General features: G+C 37.1%; 1 protein-coding gene across 2 annotated transcripts in view; it reads right to left on the reverse strand.

Moving 5' to 3' along the window:
* SAMSN1 (SAM domain, SH3 domain and nuclear localization signals 1) overlaps positions 1-22946 on the reverse strand; it is a 154365-nt gene that overhangs the window by 89162 nt on the left and 42257 nt on the right. For both annotated transcript variants that reach the window (XM_085241259.1, XM_085241268.1), the window contains exons 2-3: positions 2271-2351; positions 694-831 (exon numbers count right to left, since the gene is read on the reverse strand). In XM_085241259.1, the coding sequence (XP_085097385.1) occupies positions 694-717 (24 nt within the window). In that variant the 5' untranslated portion in view covers positions 718-831; positions 2271-2351. The remainder of the gene's footprint in view (positions 1-693; positions 832-2270; positions 2352-22946) is intronic.

Consider the following 22946-nt stretch of genomic DNA (forward strand, 5'->3'; position numbering starts at 1 on the left):
GTTAAGCTCTGAAAACAGAAGCAGTTTCTGTGGATTTCCTATCCTCATTTACCTGTTCATTCTGACCAATTGTGTTGGAGTAAGAAAGAAGGACAATTTAAAAAAAAAAAAAATCAAAGAAAGAAAGAAAAAAAAAAAAAACAAAGAAAATCTGGAGGTCTTAGATTCTTAGATCAACTCTTCTGTCCTTGAGTACATAACATCATATGACTGGATCAGCCCAGATGGCTATGTATTCACGCTTGGCTACTAGAAAACTAAGGTTTGAAAAGTTCTAGCAGTTTTCCCAGACTACTATAAAAGGAAATCAAACTCCACTATCTCAAACAAAATAGCATAAAGCAAATTATTTGCTTACATATATCTAGCAATTTTAAGACACATAATGAGATGTTTCACTGTGCTGGGTCAAATGCTTCATGTTTAAATCTGCAGATTTTTGTAATAGTCTCGGCACACAGCATATTTATAATAATTTTTTTCCTTCATCTTATTTTCACTGAATCATGATTTGTGATGTGTAATTTCTCATACATAAAGTCTTTCCTCTATACTACAGGGTCTCACTGTCATTAGACAATTCTTGCACAATTGGTGATTAAAACCTTGATTTTTTTCCTTCCATACACACCCACCAGTTCAGATTGACAATTCAGCAACCCAGTAAAGAAAAATATGTGGTGGTACACTTACCAGAGAGAAACAGAAGAGATTCATGTTGCTACTGAGATCTACTCCAGCACCCCAAAATTCTGCTCCAGAGAACTCCTGCTGCACAATGCAGTTCCTCCTTACTCTCCCAGCTGTTTGTACATTTCTCCCTGGAGATTACTGCAAGATAAAATCCCTGCAATAATCCAGTGGATTCAGAGCCCATTATCAAATGAGACAGGCTTTCTCAGGACAGTACAAGCAGTTTTCTGAATTAATGAATAACATTTACCCATGGAACAAAAGCATGGTCTGAATGATTATGATGGACTTGGGATATGTTCTCTTGCAGGCTGTTGTTTCCATTTAGTTTCTAAATAAAATAAAATTACTTATGCTTAAGGCCACTGGAACATATAGCTAACTCCAAATCTCATCGTGCTCGTATTTTCCAAAGACACAGAAATTCTTGGACAATGCTACATTTCTGTGCAAATAAACTAATTTATAAAATACAGCAGCTACTGTTGACTGCATTTTGAATGGAAGCATCTTACTTATATACCTTAAAAAGAAGGGATCATGCCATGATCAAATTATATAAAATAAAATAAAAAAAAAAGTACTCCATTTGGGGCTGTATATGACAGAATAATTACCAAACCTGTTACTGTTTTGACTGCTTGATTATGCAGATTAGGAATAAAACAAATTTGCTATTGGAAAATATGTCAAATTTGAAAAATTAAAAAACTGAACATACTCAAAGCAGATTTATGGGTTATAATGAAAGGCATTATAGTATATACAGGAAAGCAGATGAGAGATAAGAAATCTGAAATAAAAACAGTAGCCCATGTGATTAAATCAACAAAAATATCATTGTATAAATTGACAAAATACCACTAGACAAAGGAATTCCTATGTATTTCTCTGATATGGAGTAGAGCTATAGTCTGAGAAAGAAATAAAGACATATAGACTGTGAGTCTCAAATTGTTTCAGATTACGAAACACATAGAATTATATTGTTCTTGGAATAATGTTCCTTCCCAGTTATTTTCCCACAGCTTACATGTGAACAGGATACTATTTGGTTACGTGAATAAGCAGTAGCTGATACCAAAGAGCAGAGCAGAACTTTCCTCGAAATGAGAGATACTCTGAGATACTCTCATTTTGTGGCCAAGATCTCAATTTCCTTTTTCTTATTGTAGAAATTTGTATTTGTAAATGTCAAGTATCTCTTTTATTGCTCATACATCTCACTACACTGGTTTGTTCCAGTCATTTTGCAATTTGATTCTGCACTGCAGTGAATTCAAAGCCCCCAATTTTATCAAGATAACTAAATTTTAACATATTCTCTATCGTGAACAATACCCAAACAAGACACATAAAGGCATTGAAGGCAAACACAAGAAGATAAGATTCACAACTTCAAAATGAGAAGATCTTCAGTTTGTGCTTCACCTGTTTGCTTGACATACATAAAAGTCTTGAAGGTTTTTTCCAGGCCTTCTTCGCAGTTATAATTTTAGGAACACTAACAGACTTTGCTACCACCAAGTGACACTCCCCTAACATGATTATGAACGTGTATGAGAGTCTTGGCTTACCGCAGATGGGCAGATGGGTTTGTGGCTCACTCACTTGTCTCCTCAAGGGAGCAAACTTTGGTCATTCCTGTTCCTCGGCTTCTTCAGGTGAAAAAAATGAAATAATATCAAAAACTTCATGTGCAAAGTACTATGAAAGAATTGTGATCTATGGTGGTGAACATGCTTTAGCGGGGGAATTGGACTTAATGATTCCCTGAGGTCCCTTCCAACCCCTAGAATTATGTGATTCTGTAATGATGAAAAGCACTATGACCCAATTACAGAGAATTACTTTTTTTTTAAACATCAATTATAGCAACAGCTATCTGGAAGACACTAGGAAGACTAGAAAGCTGGTGAGATGACGAGATACACTATGGAATCAAGCCCCAAGAAACTCAGGGTGATGTGTTTTTCATTCAGACTGGTTTAATCTCTGGATTTGGGTTTTGAGGTTTTGTTTTGTTTGTTTCGTGTATGTGTGTGTGTTTGGTTTTTTTTGTTTGTTTTGAAGGGACTGTGCATATTTACTTGCAAGCACTTCGGATGAGGATTTCATACTATAGATCCTCAAGGTAAGCATAGCTAAGAGTCTGGATGTTAAACTGAGCTATTCAGTTTACATTTTGCTTGTATGAGCAGACACACTGAAAAGAGCATAGTTGAAGGTAAAAAAAACAAAGATAAAAAGCAGCCTGTATCCATGCTTACAAGCATACACATATATGGCAAGAAGTACTATAGCAAGGCAAAAATGCAGAGCTGTACAAGGAAATATTTTATAAAGAGAGATAAATGTTCATCTAGTAACTTTCTAAGGCATTGGGCCAAATCTTGTTTCAGTTGTTCTTGATTCACCATTTGGACAGGTGCAATTCATCATATTAAACTTGAAATCATGTGAGCTAGGCACTAGTCTACTAAAGTAAAATGTGAACAGCAGAAGCAGACTTTACTCAAAAGCAAGCTGGAGTCATACAGGTTTAGATTCTGCAAACATGCATACTGAGTGCATGACCCAGATGGCTTGTCTTCCTGCATTCCCTTCTTCATTCTCCAAAAGGCAGATCTCCAACATTCAGTTCCTCTCATTTCATGTCGTGGTGGATTAATCCTTCAGTTTCCAACTGTACTAGCTATATCTATATATCTATATTGAAAACACTGCAGTAATGAATTAAAGTTATTCAATTTGGGTGTAAAATATTGTTCAGTATTGAAAAAAAAAGTTCAAATATCCTGCTTAAGAAGCAGAGATAATTAAACCTCAAATTTCCATTCTGTTACCATAAAGCTTTACAACTAATAGCCAAAGCACAGCTACAGATATTCTAGATACTAAGCCAATAAGACCCCTAAACAAAAGACTGCAAACTTATTATTATATGTTTTTAAGTAATTGTAGGTGACTTTTACAAAAGTTAACATTTTAGACCTATACTAATTCACTGATACAGCCATCTGTAAGGGACAAGTTGATATTTCTAAACTATAAATGGCATTACTCATCAGATTCCTTTACTTGACTAATGCATAAATTAGTAACTGTGAGGAATCATCTATTATAATAATTAAAATAAGGTGCAGTACCTTATAATTTTGTTGGTCAGGATGGATAATACAAAAAAAAACCACTCAGCATGACTTTTTAATGATACTCGACACCACAGCTGTCTCTGTAAAGAAACTGAACTTTATAAAGAAAAAACAAACAAACAAACAAAAACCAAAAAGTAAAAAGAACAAATTAGAAGGTAAAATCAGTGTTTTTAATTTTACCTGGCATAAACAGAGCCATTTGCTGCAGCATCAATGCAGTGTCTGAAGCATGGACTCAGATGTGAACGGTCCAAATCGTTTATTACAAGTTCTCACATCACTTATATACCTTCACAAGTTTTCTTTTTCTAGCTTTCCCATCCCCCCTTACAACTTTCCCATCCACCTTTACATGTCAACAGAGCATTCTACAAAACACTCTTCAACCGTTCACACAGGTGCTTATCCAATCAGAGCTGTGAGATGTTCTTTCTTCTTCTAGAGGTGTCCTTGGTTCTCATGCTGTTTATCTTGCTCCACAGCTTCTGCTCTGAACAGTTTTTCTTGTTTTCCTACATAGCAACACACCAGAACAGTAAAATCACACGTTAAGAGGGGTAGAGAAATCAGTTTCACCAAACAGGAACCATGTGAAACCTTCACTTTCTAACTCTTATCTTGCCAATCCATGGTTTCTAAACAGTTGGGATTTACATCTACGCAAGTTGTTCGAACACCACTAAAAAATAAAAAATGCCCACAAATTGAGACTTTCATATATTGAGGTTTCTATTCCTGCACAATGAAAAAACTGCATAGCTGAGATCTTTGGGCATCCTTGGCCTCTTCAGGAGGCTTGGTATCAGCTGTGTATTCACAGTAAGTGGCAACATACAATTTAGCCTGTCATACAAGTAGTCAAGGTCAAGCTATGAATCAAATACCTAAAATTCAGTCTCAGCTGCAGGCTCCTAGACGTATGCTAGCCATTCTAATGGTGCAGTTTCATCTGTCACTGTGAAAACCCACCAGCAGAGTGACTCAGATTTATTTGGTTTTCTGGATAAATAAACCCCTCTAGAATAATATATACAATAATAGTTAACCCAGACACATTTCAGTAAGCCTGGAACTAATTATCCTTTGTCTTCCCCCTGCTTTTTTTCCTCCTACAGCACACCTACCTTTAATGAAAATGTGCATCACCTATTTGTTATCTGAGCATCTTCACATAGATTTAAAATGAAGATCAACAATGCTATTGTAAGATAAAGTATGAGTGTTAAATATAATCAGGTGGTAAGCATTTCCTTATTTCCTCCACATAAAGAATATGAATTACTACTTCATCGTGAGTTCTAAGTAAATGTTGTGCAGTACGACTTTGCTCCAGAGGCTATGTTGGTAAAACTTAGGAGTCAATTATATAATAAAAATAAATATAATAAAAATAATGAGTCAATTATAGGCTTCCTCTTGGTTCTGCCATTTCTTTGGAAAGGGGCTGTGTATTTACATTCACAGAATCATAGAATCACAGAACCATAAACCAATAAACCATGTCCTTTAGTACCACATCTACATGTTTCTTGAACACTTCCAAGAATGGTAACTCCACCACTCCTCCATGCAGCCTGTTCCAATGTCCAACCACTCTTTCAAAGAATTTTTTTCTTAATATCCAATCTGAACCTCCACTGAAACAACTTGAAGCCATTCCCACTAGTTCTATTGCAAGGTATGGGGGAAAGAGGCTGACTCCCACCTCGCCACAACTCCTTTCATGGAGTTGTAGAGAGCAGTAAAGTCTCCACTGAGCCTCCTCTGCTCCAGACTAAACAATCCGAGCTGCCTCAGCTGCTCTTCATAAGATTGTGCTCCAGACTCCTTACCAGCTTCATTGCCCTTTTCTGGACACACTCCAGGGCCCTAATGTCTTTTGTTTATTGTGAGGTATTCAAAACTGAACACAGAACTCAAGATGAGGCCTCATCAGGGCAAAGTACAGGGGAATGATCACCTCCCTGCTCTTTCTGGCTACACTATTTCTGATACAAGCCCAGATCCATTGGCCTTCTTGGCCACTTGAGCACAGAAGCAGCTCATGTTTAAATGAGCATCAACCAATACCTCCAGATCATTCTCCTCTGCACAACTTTCCAGCCACTCTGCCCCAGGCCTGTAGGACTGCATAGGGTTGTTGTGAGCGGCATGCAAGACCCAGCACTTGGTCTTGTTGAACTTCACCATTGATCCAGCCTGTCCAGATCCCTCTGGAGGGCCTTCCTATTCTCAGGTAGATGAATGCTTCTCCCCAGCCTGGTGAGGGTGCACTCAATCTCATCTAGATTATCAGTAAAGGTATCAAACAGAACAAGCTCCAGTACTGACCCTTGGGGAATACACTCATGACCAGTGGATTTAACTCCCTTCAGCAGCACTCTCTGGGCCTGCCAGTTTTTTACCTAGCACAGTCTGTACTCATCCAAGCCATGGGCTGCCAGATTCTCCAGGAGAACAGTGTGGGAGACACTGTCAAAGGCTTTGCTAAGGTCTACAGGTGTCTACTCAGCAAGTGCCTACTCAATGTTCTTTAAAATATGAGGGCAACCTTGTATTGACAAAATGAATAAAATCCCCTGACTTATTTTACCTCTTTCTATTCACTTTCAACATGGAGATAACTAAGTTATTTGCAGAATACTTTTTATGTTGATCCATTGCCCACGTTGAGTGCTCTTTGATAAACCACTTTTTGATCCTTGGAAACTGCTGTTAGAAAGTAAGTTTTACCGTGAACATCCTCTGAATGTATTCCAAATAGTAGAAAGCTCCATCTCAAACCACAAACACAACAGTAGCTCTAATTGATACTAACGTTTGATATTCCAGATCAAATGTTTCAGTGTTCCAATCACTGTCTCTAAATTACAACTACTTAATAGTTTGGAAAGGACTCATGAAGTACTAACTAAAAATCCGATTCTTTAAATGTTATTGATTTTTTTTTCTTTTAGACTCTCCTTCAATTTAGAGACAACTCCTTCATTTCCTCTTTTTACATTCAGCAAATAATTAAAAATTGGTAAGAAAAATGCTTCTCAACTGTTCTTACCCCTGCCAAATTGCAGTCCTCCCTTTCTGCTTTGAAAAGACAATTTTACAGTTGAAATGATTGATTCAACACAGCAGCTTTTACACATTTGCAACAAGAATCTACAACAGTGCTTAGCTCAGTTAAAGATGATTTTAAGCTCACTCAGCACAAATAGCCATAACATTTACTTCAGCTCAGAAAATCAAGCAAAATAAGACACAGAGAGCCAATATTCAATAAGTCAAAGAGGCAAAGTAGAATGCTTTCACATTTCCAGAATCCCAATGAAGGTCTATGCCTATTAAAGTCACTGGCAAAATTCCCATCAAATTCTGTGCAATCAGAATTTCATGTACCTTCTGCTAACGGATTACATTTAGTTACAATATTATAAACGCACATGGTGTTTCCCATGTATTCATTACAATACTCTGTGATATCTGGAAGCCAAGATTCCTTTTTAGATAAACAATCACATTGTTCATTCCTCTGCCCCAGAAGATTTACTTTTTTTGTAGCAGTTATATTTTAATTAATGTTTGAGAGAGAAAAAGTGTATTTCTTAAAATGGAGGGACAGATCCTTTGCTCTATAATTTTACTGAAACTCCATGAATCAGGCCCAAACATTCTTTATTACTATCTCGATATTGAAATTTAGAGTGAAAACTGCTAGCTTCTCTCCTCAGGTCAATTTATACATTACCAGACAAAACTGATGTCTACAGTGAATTATGGGTATAGGAGTCATTATCTTCCAGAAGCACCTTGAAAACGAGATGTCTAATCTCAATAATGTAAGTTTCCTGGTTAAATAAATCCCCTGTGCTTAGTAATTCTATGCATTTATAGAAGAGATGTCAACCCTCCACCTCTTTAGACCTTAAAAAACAATTTAAAGCCTCAAGGGGATTTGAACCCTCACTAACAGAATTGGTTTTTGTACTTACTACTTAGTATTCTTAATCACACAGTTAATACATTTTTGTTATGTAATGGGTAAGAAAATTGAAAGAAACAGATTATTTTGCAAACATTTGACTTTACTTCACTTTTACGTTATTTTTTGTTGTTGTTTTGTGGTTGGCACTGGATTTGTTGGTTGGTTGTTTTCTTTTAATATGAAGATGATTGCCTTAACAAGAACACCCTGGAAGAACTGGCTCTTTCATTATTGCCCTATGAGTTTGTAGCTAGCCAGTCCTTGTGTGGGCATTTAAGAACAGAATTTTGAAAGGCCAGCAAAGGTTTTCCAATCCACTCTCAAGAAAAATTGCCTCATCACTTTTTCCTAGGAGAATTTAAGTTAAGGATTTTAATCATCTATTCCTTCCTTGAGGGACTGATCCAAAGCTAAATGAAGCCAAACGGAATCCATCTATTGAACTGAGTACTTCTGGCAACTTCAAATACAGTAGAGTTCCTCTACTTTAGTTAGAGGGTACATGCTAAATCAGATGCAGCCTGAGGAGAGTCTTTCTAACTTAACTTACACCCATTGTAGCCTACTCCTGTTCTTACACATTGCCTGACCTCCAGGAGATACCCGCAGGCAGCTGTTGAAAGACCCAAACTCCAAATGAAATAGAAAAGAGCCAGCTGGCTTACATAGCCAACCAGATAAGTAGCCTTGGATGAGAATATAAAATTTTATAGACACTGTCCCATAGGTGCTCAAGAAAAGGGTAAATGTGGCACTGAATGACATGGTTAATGGTCATGGTGGTGATGGTTTGATGGTTGGTCTAGATGATCCGACTAGTGTTTTACAGTTTTAATGATTCTATGATTCTATGATTTTGTCCACACCACCACCTCATCTGCAGTTTTCTGGCCTGGAGCTGGTTCATAGCCGGACAATTTGAACTTGCATCTGCCTGTATCTATAGACACAACACCAGATTAAAAATCCCCTTCTGTCCTTAAGGAGTCTATACTAAGTCTCTGGTCCTGTCTCTGCTCTCGCTCATACAAATCAGGAGGAATTCACTGAAAGCCAATGAAACCATTACAGCATCTACAAAAGAAAAACTAAAGCTTAACAATTTTATTGGTGACCTCCTACTAAGTGTCTTAATTTTCATGTTTGTGTGAGTTTTGTCTTTTTGAAAACAGAAAATAGAGACTCAGAAATTCCTAATTTGGTTTTCAAATACTTCATGGTTTCATATCTGACTGAGATATGCACCTGCTGCCAGTAGCAGTAGTTCTACAAATCGTTCCAAACGAATTCTGCTGTACAAGCATTGCATTTTGATCACACTAAGTTTGGCTCACTAGCTTTTTAAAACCATTCTCCTGATAAAAAACAATTCTTTTTTACAGTCAGAGAAGACCAGCAATCCATACTAGTTATACATTAAAGGCTATGCAGCTGTTTTTGTGCCAAACAAAGCTTTTCTCTAACTTTCTGCAACTTAGGTTTCAATCTGTATTTAGTAAAATACAATGTTAAAACCCAATGTTCTAGACCAGTTATGAAGCTTGAGTACAAATGAATCAAGGAGTACAAAATTTGCTTAAGTCACAATTGTCTAAAACACTTCACTACCGCAAATACACCCGTTTGTTGGAATTAACCACATAAAGTTGTTCATGTATCAGAAAGAAATACACCCTGCTACACAAAGCATCAACAGCTACCCACTGTTTGGACAGACTTTTATGGTCTTCAGAAAACAACCTGAATAGATTCTTAGTAGATTGACACGAGTGTGGTTTTTTTCACCTCATTTATGTCAGCTTACCCAATGTCATCAAACTGTTACTGCTGTGCAGCTAATTTTTACAGTAGTGCTGCTTTTTAGAGGCAAGGATACATCAGCTGATGCAGTGGCAATTTGAGCTGTTTACATGTTTGTGCATGTGATTTGCAGAGCCTCCAGCTTGGAGTGTCCTCGTTTTTGACTATCTATCACCCTGGTATACCATCTTCCTGACTCTCCATGTGTTACAGCACTTTCATTTCTACGAATATACTGTGCCATGTGAAATACAAACTCTCTTTGCCACTTAGGACCCTTTTAAAAAACAAATGTCAACCCTTATTCCCTGTAGCAATTCACTCCTTTATGTTCCTGCAAAATAGGCTCTATCTATATCCACTCTTGTGTAAGTTACTGGGATTTATTAAGATAATGAGCATGCAGAAAAGGTGGATGCTAAGGGGAAGAAGTCTGTGCACTGCCATCAGGGCATGTCACAAGAACTACACATAGAATATCAGTGTGTTCTAAAATATTTGGGGAAAACAAAATTTAAATTTGATTATCACATGCCAGTAAAATTGACATCAGCTACACACTGTCCTCACCAATCACATTAAAACTAGGCTTATACAGTGGGAACCGTAGATGCCATCTGCAGCCCTAGAATAACCTTGGCAGCATACCAGCATATATTCTTTTCAGTGGGGAACTGCCTTCCTTGATGTAGCTGAGTCCTCATGGTACCTCAGACTGCCAAATTGTCTCAGAGATAGTAACTGGATATTACCACACACTTAAATCCATTCTAGTTAAACAACATGCTTGGAGATGGTGGTTCCAGAAACTTTATTAAGGACTGAGTCGGTAATGTTTCTCCTACAGCTCTCCCCCGATGAACTTAGAAGAACATGATTACTCCAGACAACCCACCAAAAACCTAAGATGGATAGCTTGAAAACTGGAAAATACATGAAAAATCAATCCAGAAGAAGACCTGTTGAGGTAATTTCAGTGTTATTCTGCTTTAGGTAGAACAGAGTCTTTCAACAGGAACATTTTTTATCATTGTAATGAATTATAGATGGATTGAGAGTCTGAGAAGAGATTGTCATGCACAGCAGTATTGCTATATTTGCATAGAAACTTCTACCTGACTATTGAAGCTTTTTTAATCTATGAGAAAATGGAACAATCTAGAGACCTACAAAACTGTACAATAGGTATAGTTACAAATCAATGACCTATTTTCAAAGAATAACCCAGCCCCTGTGACTGCCCTGTTACTCTAACAGCTCACACACACAAAAAAACCCCACTGCTGATTGCAGAAATTTATGTCAACAAATAAGCCACAGATGTTCACCAGGAATAGACTGGTGAATCACACACACACAGTTGTTTAGTTCTACAGAAGCAGTTTTACCCTATGTGCTCATAGTGTAAATAGAACTTCAGAGATGGCTCTGCTTGACGTACATCATTGACTCACACATGGTATCATTATTATCACATCCAAAACCTAACAAACTTAAGCATACCTACCCTTTGAAAATCCCTATGACAAGAAAAGTGGTACTATTCCCATGATATCTCACAGCTGAGCCTATTGTCTGTATCACTGAAAGGTATAAACAGACACGTTGGTAAAGGGCACTGAACATAGAATGCCTGAATCCAAAACACCAATTTTCAAACATTCAGTTTGAATGGCTTCCTTGTTCTTTAGATGCTGAAACATACTTAGAAAAGTAAAATGTCTCTGTGAGGAAGTTCCATAGAAATCTTAACATTGCTAGCAGTTAGACATCTACCCTACATTTCAATTAATTTAAGATCTATTCATGTTTCTGTATTACTTCATCAATTAATCCAGCTGCCTTCCTCAGGGCAAACATACCCCCAAAATCTTTGTAGACAATATAAGAACGGCTGTGGATGGACTTCCTTCTCCTACTGCCTTATATTACAGAAGCATTGGACCATAGAATGGGTTAGATAGGAGAGGACCTTAAAGATTACTGAGCTCCAATCTTCTGCTGTGGATCCCAGTCAGATTGAGTGGATATGGGAAATCTTATTTAAGAGAAAACAATACCATGAGAAAAATTGAGTAGGAGAGGATAAATATCTGTGCATATGTCCCAGCACAGAGCCATAAACTGCTACTGCTACTAAGAGTAGTGCTATCTGCTGCCACAGCTTTGCTGGGTGTCAGTTTACACTTACTTAAAGAAGACATATTATTTATCCCGCATATCACAATCAAAGCAAAATTATTATGGGATTAGATAGTTAAAAAAAAAAAAAAAGCACAATATGAGGGCTGGAATTATCTTTCTGAATATGACTAACAACAATTACAGTCATTGTTGGAGACCAGATCCTGATCCGTTCTTGCTCACACATCTCTGTGTACCCTGGCATTATGTCTGCTGACATGGTCTTAGCATTCAAGAGATGTTTTTCTGCCATCAGAAGGTATCCTACACTTGCATATAAACTATTGATTTTATATTAATTCTACTAGTGAAAGATAAGACAGAGTTCAGCCTACAAAAAGCCAGTGGGAGCAAAGATGAATATCACAAAAAGTAGGAGCTGAGAAATAGATCTAGTAGCAAACATTTCCAGTGGAGGCTGAGGCAAAAAGCCCATCTAATAGTGAGATTCAAGGCAGCTCTGTATGATATTTCCAGTTTTCATACAGAAGTCTGACTTGAATTTCACAGAGAAACCTTACGGGTAATTTGTAAATAACCTTCTCTCTTTCAGGATGAAGGGTATACTTGTGAGGCAGAGAAGTATGTATATATGTATATATATGTATACACACTGAATTATACACTCTTATTTTGTAAAGCAGTTGAAAATAACAACTAGAAAACCTTGAAAGTATAGATCTGGTGCTCTGTCTTATTATGATGCATGTTATCTTAATAGGTTTACTGACAAACTGAACAATAACTCTGTGATGTCATCTGTTCTACCTAAAATCACAGCAAAGTTGCCATTTGAACATTATCACTTTGGGTTTGTAGAAATTCAGAAATAATTGAAAGGCTATGGAGTTTTGAAGCTCTGTGAAGTCTAAATCCGTAACTTGAACAGAAGTGTCTAGAAAAGATACAAAAGCTTGCAAGTGAAAATAAACACAAGGGGATATAATTACAAGGGATAACGAGACTTTGGATGTAATCTCTTGCATGTATTGGTATTACCAGCTGAATCTTTGGATAGGCCTGATCCAAAGTCTGCTAAATGTTAATGAGGGTATTTCTTTCAATTTTAATAGGTTCAGAACTTAATCCTGAAACAAATAATTTAGTTCAGTAAGTCATTATTTTGTAATGTGAAGCATGGTGTATGAACACAAACCCAGTATGACATAAAGTTCCACAAATAGTCCTCATTATTCTTTATTTCTGATACAGCAAAAACCTTTTTAGAAACATAGGCTGGAAAGATTACATTTCTCAGCAGTCTATTTTGTAGGTACATGCACTTAGAAGCACTATGATCAATATTTCCAGGTGAAGCAATTCATTTCCTGTTTGGCATGTACATAAACCTTGCATTGCAATTTTGGCTTTCATTTCAGTTGCAGTGTGTTATTGCTAATGAAAAAAAAAAAAAATTGCTAGCTTTTCTAATGTATAAGCTAGACAAATTGTTAACACTTAAGAACTCTCCAGGCAGTAATGAATGACACAGTTTTCTGTGTTATCCCTGATAAAGTTTAGGATATGGAAAGCAGTTTAATCCTCTTTCTACACTCTCCCATCTGTGCTTTAGAGCTACCATAGTAAATTGCTACATACTGAAGCATTGCTTCAGATGCAATTTCATATTTTCAAAGCTGAGATAATTTCATTCTATGGTGTATTTTTTAATCTTTGTGGAAAAAAAAAGAAAGTTGAATGTTTAGGGAAGCAGGTCAGATAGAACTGCTGAATTTAAGAAATAGATGGTAGTTTTTCTAGTAAAATAGATCTTTCATAAAGGTTGCTTGAAACACTGAGTTAAGTCAAACTAATCACTTTGTTTACAGAAAATCTGCAATGCAAACTGTTATGATTTAGCTCAATTGTAATCTTCTGTTAATTATAAGACACTTTTTATGCAGGAATAGTTGCTGACAAATATGGTTTGAGGGATTCTTTTTGTTTTACCTTAAACATGTCATTACTTATGCCTAATGTTTTTGATTCAGCTTTAATACTGCAGATTGTATTTACTTGGTGCAGTTTTGCCACTAACCTGTCCAGGTTAGGGCTCATTTTTTTTTAATCTGTGAGGGAAGCTTAAGTTTTGTGTTGATTTCTCCACGTTTTATCAGGTGTGCATTTTGCCCGTTCTGTAATCGTTATGGGTAAAGGGACTGATTTAATATCTGTTGGAATAAACTGACTACTCAGTTCAGAGAGTGAGCATAAGCAGCTGCTCCCAAGAGAAGTGAATGCATAGAAAGAGACTGATTCAATGAACTGTTTATGTTGCTTTTTTTTTTTTTTTTTTTTTTTTTTTCATCCATCTAAGAACCTACATTCAATAACACCACAGAAATTCATTCAATCCAGTGTCTTGGTTAGGTCACCAAATGGTTGTGGAACAGCTGGTTAATGTTAATCCTCCACAAAACTGAGATTATACTTACAGGAAGCTGCAGATACCTTGAAGAATCTGCAGCCACAGTGAGGCATCTACACATCCAGGGCAGTCAGCCATAAATCATCACAACACTGTCAGAGAAGAAGTTCCTCTGTAACCTTTATTATTTTGACTTCCAAAAAGACATCTTACAGTCTGTCTTATATCCTGGGACTAACCTGAAGAATACAGCTCATACAACCTGATCACCTAAACCCAGCTAAACAAATGCCTGTCACCTCTCAATCAGATTACAGAAGTCCTGCACTTTCTCTGAATCATCATAGGTGTTTCTGAGACTACCAAGTTATCAAAGTTAAGTTAAATCGCCTGAGTTCAGGCTGAAGATAAATCTTTGGCCCAGTGTCCTTTTTCAGCTACATTTGGGAGCCATGGATTATCTGAGTGAAGGTGAGATGCTTACTGGGATCCAGAGCAGCTCCAGCCATACAATCAGGCTGCAAGCTGTGGCTCCATTCCTCTTCTTTTAGTTGTCAAAAATATGCATGTGTCTGGAAGGCAGCCTGAGTTGCTGCAAAAAGAAATGGTGGGTCCATGACCTAGGGGAATATGCATAGGGAAGCAAAAAAAAAGCAGCTCCATGAGGGCCCCCAGTTCCTCAGCTCAAGAAAGATATCGGTATCGGATATGGAGTTTTTGGAAAAGGTCCAGAGAAGGGCCACGAAGATGATCAAGAGGTTGGAGAGCTCTCTTATGAAGGAGAAGAGAAGGCTCTGGGGAGACCTCATTGCAGCCTTCTGGTACTTAAAAAGAGCTTATAAAAAGGGGGAAGACCATCTTTTTACAGAGTCTGATAGTAATAGGATAAGGGGAAACAGTTTTAAACTAAAAGATGGGAGATTTAGATTGAATGTCTAGAGGAAGATTTTCACTGAGGGGGCAGTAAGGCACAGGCACGGATTGCCAAGGGAGGCTATGGATGCCCCATCCCTGGAGATGTTCAAGACCAGGCTGGATGGGGCCCTAGGCAGCCTCATCTGATGCCTGATCAACAGTTGGCAGCACTTGTGAAACCACAGAAATTCTGACTGGGAATTTAGTAGCCTATTTAATAGTAAACATTGATTATTATTAATGTTCTTTAACCTATATGTTGCTATATCTACCATGAAAGTGTGCCATATTTCCAAGCGTACACTTTTTAAATAGCATTCATGTAACTTTGTAGAAGGAAGAATTGCATTCAGAAACCATTAGAGATCTACCTAGCCTACAATTATCACACAAGCCACACTTCTTCACTGGGGCTTGGGACAACCAAAGATTGACTGTGAAACCATTAAGTATGGCATGAAAAGTTGAAAGGAAAAATGCTTAATAGAGTTAAATGACAGGCAAAAAGGTCTTGATAAAACTATGGATTTATTTATTTATTTATTTATTTATTTATTTATTTATGGTGGAAAATAAATTTGTGCTTCCTCTCAAAATGCTTTTCAGAAAATACTTATTTTCTAATCATCTCTAATCATAAGCTATTAAGGGCACTAGTCTTTTTTTTTCTGCGTCCGACAAGAAAGAAAAGCAATTAAATGACACAGATGTCACTTGTTCTCATGAGTCCAACTGTGCCAAAATAGTATTACCCATGAAAGACAGTAAGCAGCATCTCAAAATATTAGTGTAGCCAGCCAGGGACAGATTACAGTCAGGCTCATGAAGACACAAGAAGAATGGAAAGGAGGGGATGTATGTGCTTGGGTCATGAGGAGCAGGCTGGAGAGGAAGCAGGGGCAGAGGATACAAGAGAGCTCCATTGTTTTCAGCCTTGAGTTCACTTACAGACACAAGAGACAGTCTGTTTTTTGCAGCTTTGTAGAAACGTCAAGAGCATTGAAAACTGCATCCATCATTTCACCAGAGGGGACAGGGATTTGACCCTATTCACTCACACACTGGTCCGCAGAGCTAGTTACTTATATACACATTGTGTGCGTGGTACACTCTATTAAGAAGACTCTGTCAGGCTGCTAGGGGGCTTTCAGGAGAACTATGTAATGCTCTCCAAGTGACTGCCTCTGCTCTTTGGAGATGACGTGTCAAAGGGGTAGCTAGCCCAGACAGAAAGAAGTCTTGGACATCTTCATGTTGGTTAACAGTGTGTTTTTTATACAGCAGGTACAGTCAGTCTAGACACTACGTTGAACAACTGTGTTAATCAGTGCCAGCCTTATTTAAACTTCTGCAGAGCAAATTTAGTTAATCGTTCAAAACACATTTGTGAGATTCTCCAAAATGAGCAGCTTACCCTCCACCTTTGTGAAATTACTGTTAATCATTCACTAATGTCTGCATCATCCTATTTAAACCTTCCCCCTGTGGTTTTAGAATTCTTTCTGCTTACTCATCCACCACAGGGGAGTGATATGTAAACATGCAAACATATTTTATAGGCTTTTCCTGTTTGTGATGGTAGGTTCTATCAAGCCATATTTATAGCCTCACTGAGAATTATTTATAATTCATTTGCTTCACATTCAATTGAATTAATTTAAAGGTATAATTCAATTTAACAAACATGCAGTTCTGTTTACATGTGACCGAGAGACACTGCAGCTGTTTCAGGCATGCTGCACTTCACCCCATCTTTCTGTTTTCAGCCAGCGTCCTGGCTTAGTAGTATTCTTATATGGCAAACAAAAGGTACCACACCAGAACAATACTGGTTTTTAAACCTCCAAGATACGTAACTGTTAACTAGCTACCTAAAATTTCTCTGAATTCTCCTTCCCCATGAACAGTGTGTCCTTTACTGTGCAGCTATCTATTACAAAATCCTGTTCATATCAACTACTGCACTCTTGCTGCTAACTCTGCTGAAGTCCATTATAGCCAACCCTTTCCTGTGATTTATGCCTCATTATAAAAATCAAATTTCTTGGTTGTCAAAAGTAAATTGACTGCAGCACGCTGAAGGAACAAACTCCCTGAGACACAGAGTCATCACACCAGCCTGAGGGTGCAACTCCAAGTGTGACAGAAGGATATTCTATGAATACCATGTTCTCAGAAAAGAAAAACTGATTATCGGGCTGAGTAAAGAAAATGCAGACTGTCTCCTAACCCTAACCACTAACGTGGGCTGAGGCTCGGCCCACACCCACAAGCCACTACTCAGATAAAAAACTCTTGGGATAAATTGTTCAGCAGGATACTCCTCTCACCAGCCTTTTGGCAACTGCACTACAGCTGGATATCTAGACATCATCAGTCTCCTAACACTAAATCTAATCTTAGCCGCACTTTTAATCATATGCCTAAATTGTGTTATTCATCAAGTAACCTGACCCCCAAGTTGTGGTTGAGGTGAAAAAAATAATTCAGGAGATATCTTTCTGCAGCCTTCCCCATCCCTTAGCAATCCTCCGTGCAGTCACTCCACCCACAGCCCCAGAATGATCTCTGATCTCTCTCCTAACCCTTTGTCTAAATTTAAACACTGACAATGATCTACTGTATGGGGAATACTTTTAAAATGAAACAAAGGATCTAGCTTTATGTTTTTCCTTTAAAAAACAAAGATATGGTCATAAATTTGTTTTACTGGAAATAAATATTGCCACTGAAATTAATAAAAGCACTTGCATAAAGATACATAGTCTTTCTTTCACAAATACAAATACAGTCTGTCGCACCAGCATTTTTCCTCACATTTTTGGCCAGTGTCTATTGTCTATTTTTTGTCTACTGTCAGTTTTAAAACATTGGTCTCTTCTGCCATGTAACTAGTGATAAGACTTGAGCGGAATGGCCTGAAGTTGCACCAGGGGAGGTTCAGATTGGATGTTAGGAAATACTTCTCTGAGAGAGTGATCAGGCACTGGAACGGGCTGCCCAGGGAGATGATGGAGTCACCATCCCTGGAGGTGTTCAAGAAACATTTAGATGTTGTACGGAGGGCTGTGGATTAGTGGGAACTATTAGTCATAGGTGCATGATCAGACTGGATGATCTTAGTGGTCTTTTCCAACCTTGGTGATTCTATTTTTTTCTTCTATTTACTTTCAGGGCATGGAAGTTAAATGATTGAATGCACCAATACAATAGGTTATCCATATATCCCTGACACTTTGTTTTCAGTTGATATCACTCCACCTTCTGCAACTAATAGCTCTGAAAGTGTTATATAACCAGCTGCATTTCTGGTGCCTCTGACTTCTCCATGCACATGATCAAGAAGCTATTCACATTAAGGCTGTTAACACAGGGTCTGAATCTGGAACAAGCTATGATCTCGTACCTCTAGGTTCATAGTGAAACACCTCAACTTCTGGTCAAAAGGTCACAGTTACAGTAATATTACTTATTATTCTAAAAAGTATGTCCTTATTTACTTATATTACAGGATAATAGATACATAGACATGTAGAAAACATATTTTTCCTACTTTCTTGCTTGGAAAGGTTCAGCATACTTACATGATTCACATCGTGCTCCTTTTGCCCATATCTCCTTTTTCTCTGTTCATACGTAGATAAAATTGCTTACTAACTTCAGCCTCATTTTTTACTGTTGTTCTTTGTCACTGGCAATCTATCTTAGAAAACAGCATGTGTTACTGTTACTGTTCTGCGTATCCCACACCAACAGAGCAACTGACATAATCAAAGCAAAAAAGCTGAACATGTCAAATGTATAGCATGAAGCTCAATGAAAAAGAATACAACATTATGTCTACGTTGTTCTTTTACTTCTAGACTTATTATCACAACAGAGGGGACCATATTTATACCCTGATAAGCCATTCTTGAGTTGATATGCCCCTTCAAACTTTAAAGCCAGCCATTCCCTTAGCACGCATCCCTACTGTAGTAAAAACTGAAATTAGCAACTGTACTACAATTTGGACCAAAATGGTTTATTAGCACTCTGTCTCCTAACCCCATCATGTATGAATGATGCCATGGCCTTACAAGTGGCTCACATTTTGAATCCTTTCCAACTTCAGATATTTCCTCTCTCTTAATACCCACTGCTTGTGCATCAATTACAGCATGACCTAGAGCTACACTGGCAGTGAATATGATATAGACTGGAATTCATTTAAATGAATTTCTGATGTTAGAATAAAACTGTTAAAGAATAAATTTACTGCACAGATTTATACAAATCCTGTGTATGCACTGAAATCCTCTTAAAGAAAAAACTGATGGAAGATTAAAATGTTAAATGAATTAAAACCCAGCATCCTAGTGAAATATAATGATTATTTGACCTACTAAATGAGTAGCTCCAATGACCGTGTAGTGGTAAGTATTCAAATATATGTCAATTTTAAATATGTAGTGACAAAATGGAAGGCAAACAGTGATCAATGGGAATATCTATTAAAACAGTAAGCTTACTAAACAGCAGTGAAATGTTCTTGAAAAATCTGTTCACCTAGGCATGAAGCTTTCCATTTCTGTTGAGAAAGACAGACTTCTAATGACAATTAAAAGTTATTAATTGAATAGCAGCAATGTAATTTCCGCTTTGTCCAATTTCCACATACTGAAATGTCTGAGAAAGTCATTCTCTTCCCCTTCTGTTGGGTTCTCCACCTGGGGCAAATTTTTAGGGATCTGTTTTATGAAAGACATTGACCAACACCTGCCATTAGGGCTGGCTGTATTCTGTTTAATGGAAAGTATCTTTTAAAAAACACAAATCTATGGATGTTGTGATCACTATAATGTTTGTTTAGCTTTTGTAATGAACGTAGCATATAGATACATTTCTGACATATATACTAATGTATATATACCATGTATACCAAAAAAATATATATTGTTTTGTATTTCCCCATAAGAAGTGCTATTTTAAACAATAAAATGATTCCATTTTGTAGAAAAATATATGCTTTGCCCATATAACTTGGTTTTGGCCATCTCTTCAAGTAACTGGTTTCAGGTTTAAATCCCAGATTAAACCACTAAAAATTCTAAATCCCCTGCTATGAGTTTAAAACAATTTTATACATCAGCTTCCTACCTGAGAAGAGTTGAGCTCATAATCAGTCTAGGTCATAGGTGAAATGAGTTTGTCAGTCGCAATCTAGTCTGTAATGAGTTTATATCTTGATCACAAAAATTACTGTACTACCCAATTAAATATTGCCCGAAGCCACTGTTCATTAGAGATGGAGATTCAGTGGTGGATATTAGGAATTGAAGTGCATTTTCAGTGTATGAAGATCTGTAGTGTCCCTAGATAGTCCTGTAGCAAGACGCTGTGCTTGGAAACGGCATCCTTACTTCAGTCAAGTCTTCATATTTTTACTACATCATCTTTGTATGACCTTACTAATTTCAAAAATGGTACAATGAAATATTCAAACTTTCAGTCACAGCCTTGTTTGCAGGGTATGTTTTGCAGAAATTCAAGGTTTTTTTGTAGTGACTACTTCTGTGATTAGCTTTGTGCCGTTTAACACAAAGCCTGTATTTTTGAAAACAGGATGTCTGGATAAGACAAAGCCTTTACTGAAAGGTTCTGGCTGTCAGGGAAACAATCTGAAAGCTAGAACTTATCTGTACAGAAAGAACTAAGAATATATCTGAATGGCAAGCCACCACAGGAATGCACACAAAGGATGCAAATACAAAAGCTCTCGAACGCGAGTTCAACTTTGTGTCCTATGACTTTATCTGGTGACTCTCTTGTTAGTTTCAGCATAATGTGGGAAAGGGAAATTTTGACTGCCTCACTGACAAAATCCAAAGAAAATATATTGAAAGACATTGGGAAAAAGTTTGAAGGCAGAATTTCTTCTTGATTTTGACAATACTTCCCTTCTTTTCCACACATGCTGAGATAGTGAACTACAGATAAATTTTTAATTTACCAAAATGCCATTTATCATTATTTTCTGATATTGGATATACAGTAACACCCATAAACAAGAATGATAGAAACAACTGTGAAAACTCTCCACTCGTTTCTAAAACTGTGGTTTACTGTACCTTAGAGAGCAAAAACATACACTGAAAATACAGATGATAACAGGGAGATACAGAAGATTAACTCACAGAGACAGACATATTGTGTCTAGGTTTTGCAAATTAAGGTTTGATGAAGAGATTATCAGATTAGAAACATTTAAATTTAACATGTAAGTCTGTTCAGAAATGCATACGAGTTGAGAGCTGGGTGAAAACTAGTTCCTGTTGATAAGCTTCTGAAATAACATGAGATGGCTGGATAAAATCAGGAAGTATCCAAAGCCAACTAGCAGTTAGCAAGCCTCCGGTAAGAAGTTGACTGTTTTACAGAAGTCTGCTTTGGTGATGGTTTAAATGCAGTACACTGAATGAGCATTTTTCTTGATTTAATGACAAACTGGATGGAGTATGGAACATGTTATAAGGAGCAATACAAAGCAAGGATGGGGAGGATGCTGCACATGTTTGCAAGACTTAAACATGTTTTGAGATATACACAATTTTTTTTATTATTTTTTTATTTATTTATTTATTTATTTTTTTTTTTTTGCTTTATGAGACAGCAGTAAATCATTAATATAAGTTAGGTCTTGACTATTCGCTTGTCACATGTAAGTCACAGTTTGCACAGTATGATATTCAAAATAAAATCTTTGGCCATATTCCAGAGAAAACTGTATTTCCACCCTTGTCTCTCGGGACTCCTCCCAGAAGTCTCCTCCTTTTTAGTAAGTCAGCCCTCATCTCTTTCTGCAAATATAAAGAGGAGAGAGAGTCAGCACACTATCTCTGGCTGTCATGCTGCTGTTTCAGCACTAAGATCAGGTATTAGCAACATGTCTAACTCTTCACCAAACTCTTCTCTTGAATGCTTGCTTTTCAACATTGATGAAGAAGACAGAATCAACACAAGAAGGACTGCAACATCTTTTAGCTATAGGAAAAGAAATAACTGATTCAAGATCTTAAATTATGCATGGTGCTCAGTGACTTAATCCGAATCAGTACAAGAGAATCAGACTCAAACCATGCTCATTAAGAGTACTTGAATATTTAATTATTTTTTTAAACAACCTAGGAAACATTTGACCTTCCTGCCAATCATATCTCTGCAGTATTTATAAGCATTTTTGAAGGTGCTAATTACAATATTGAATGTCAAAAGGATTCTATCTACTTCTAATGTTCTTACAGGACTGAATGTCAATAAGATTCTATCTACTATTAATGTTATTATTATTATTGCTGCAGTACTGAAAAGGTGTAATTATAGAGCACGGCCTGATGCTACTTTGTGCTGCACAGACCTAGAGTAAATGACAGTTACTGTCAAAAGAGCAGTATGAGAGACATTAATACTTAACACAGAACTACATAAGGAAAAATGTAGAACAGTTAAGGTCAGATTGAAAGAATGCAGTTGGACCACCAGCGCCTTCATTAAAAAAGAGAATTTTAAGGAATATTTGAAGCATGATAGAACAATTTTTCTTATGTATTGGGATCATTGCCCAAGGATGAGAACAATCACAAGAAAGTTTTGAGATTGTAATTAGTGTTCAAAGGAGGCTGGGTATTTCTACTAGCTAGAAACAAAATGGGCATCTCAGTAACAATCAAGGTAAAGATAAGCAGCTTATATTTGATATCATAGAATTGTAGAATCTCCAAGGTAGAAAAAGACCTCCAAGATCTCCAACTGTTCACCTACCACCATTATTTCCCCACTAAACCATGTCCCTCAGGGCCACATCCACACG

Source organism: Meleagris gallopavo, chromosome 1 (genome assembly GCF_905368555.1).
Source record: "Meleagris gallopavo chromosome 1, MGAL_WU_HG_1.1, whole genome shotgun sequence".
Classification (NCBI taxonomy): domain Eukaryota; kingdom Metazoa; phylum Chordata; class Aves; order Galliformes; family Phasianidae; genus Meleagris; species Meleagris gallopavo.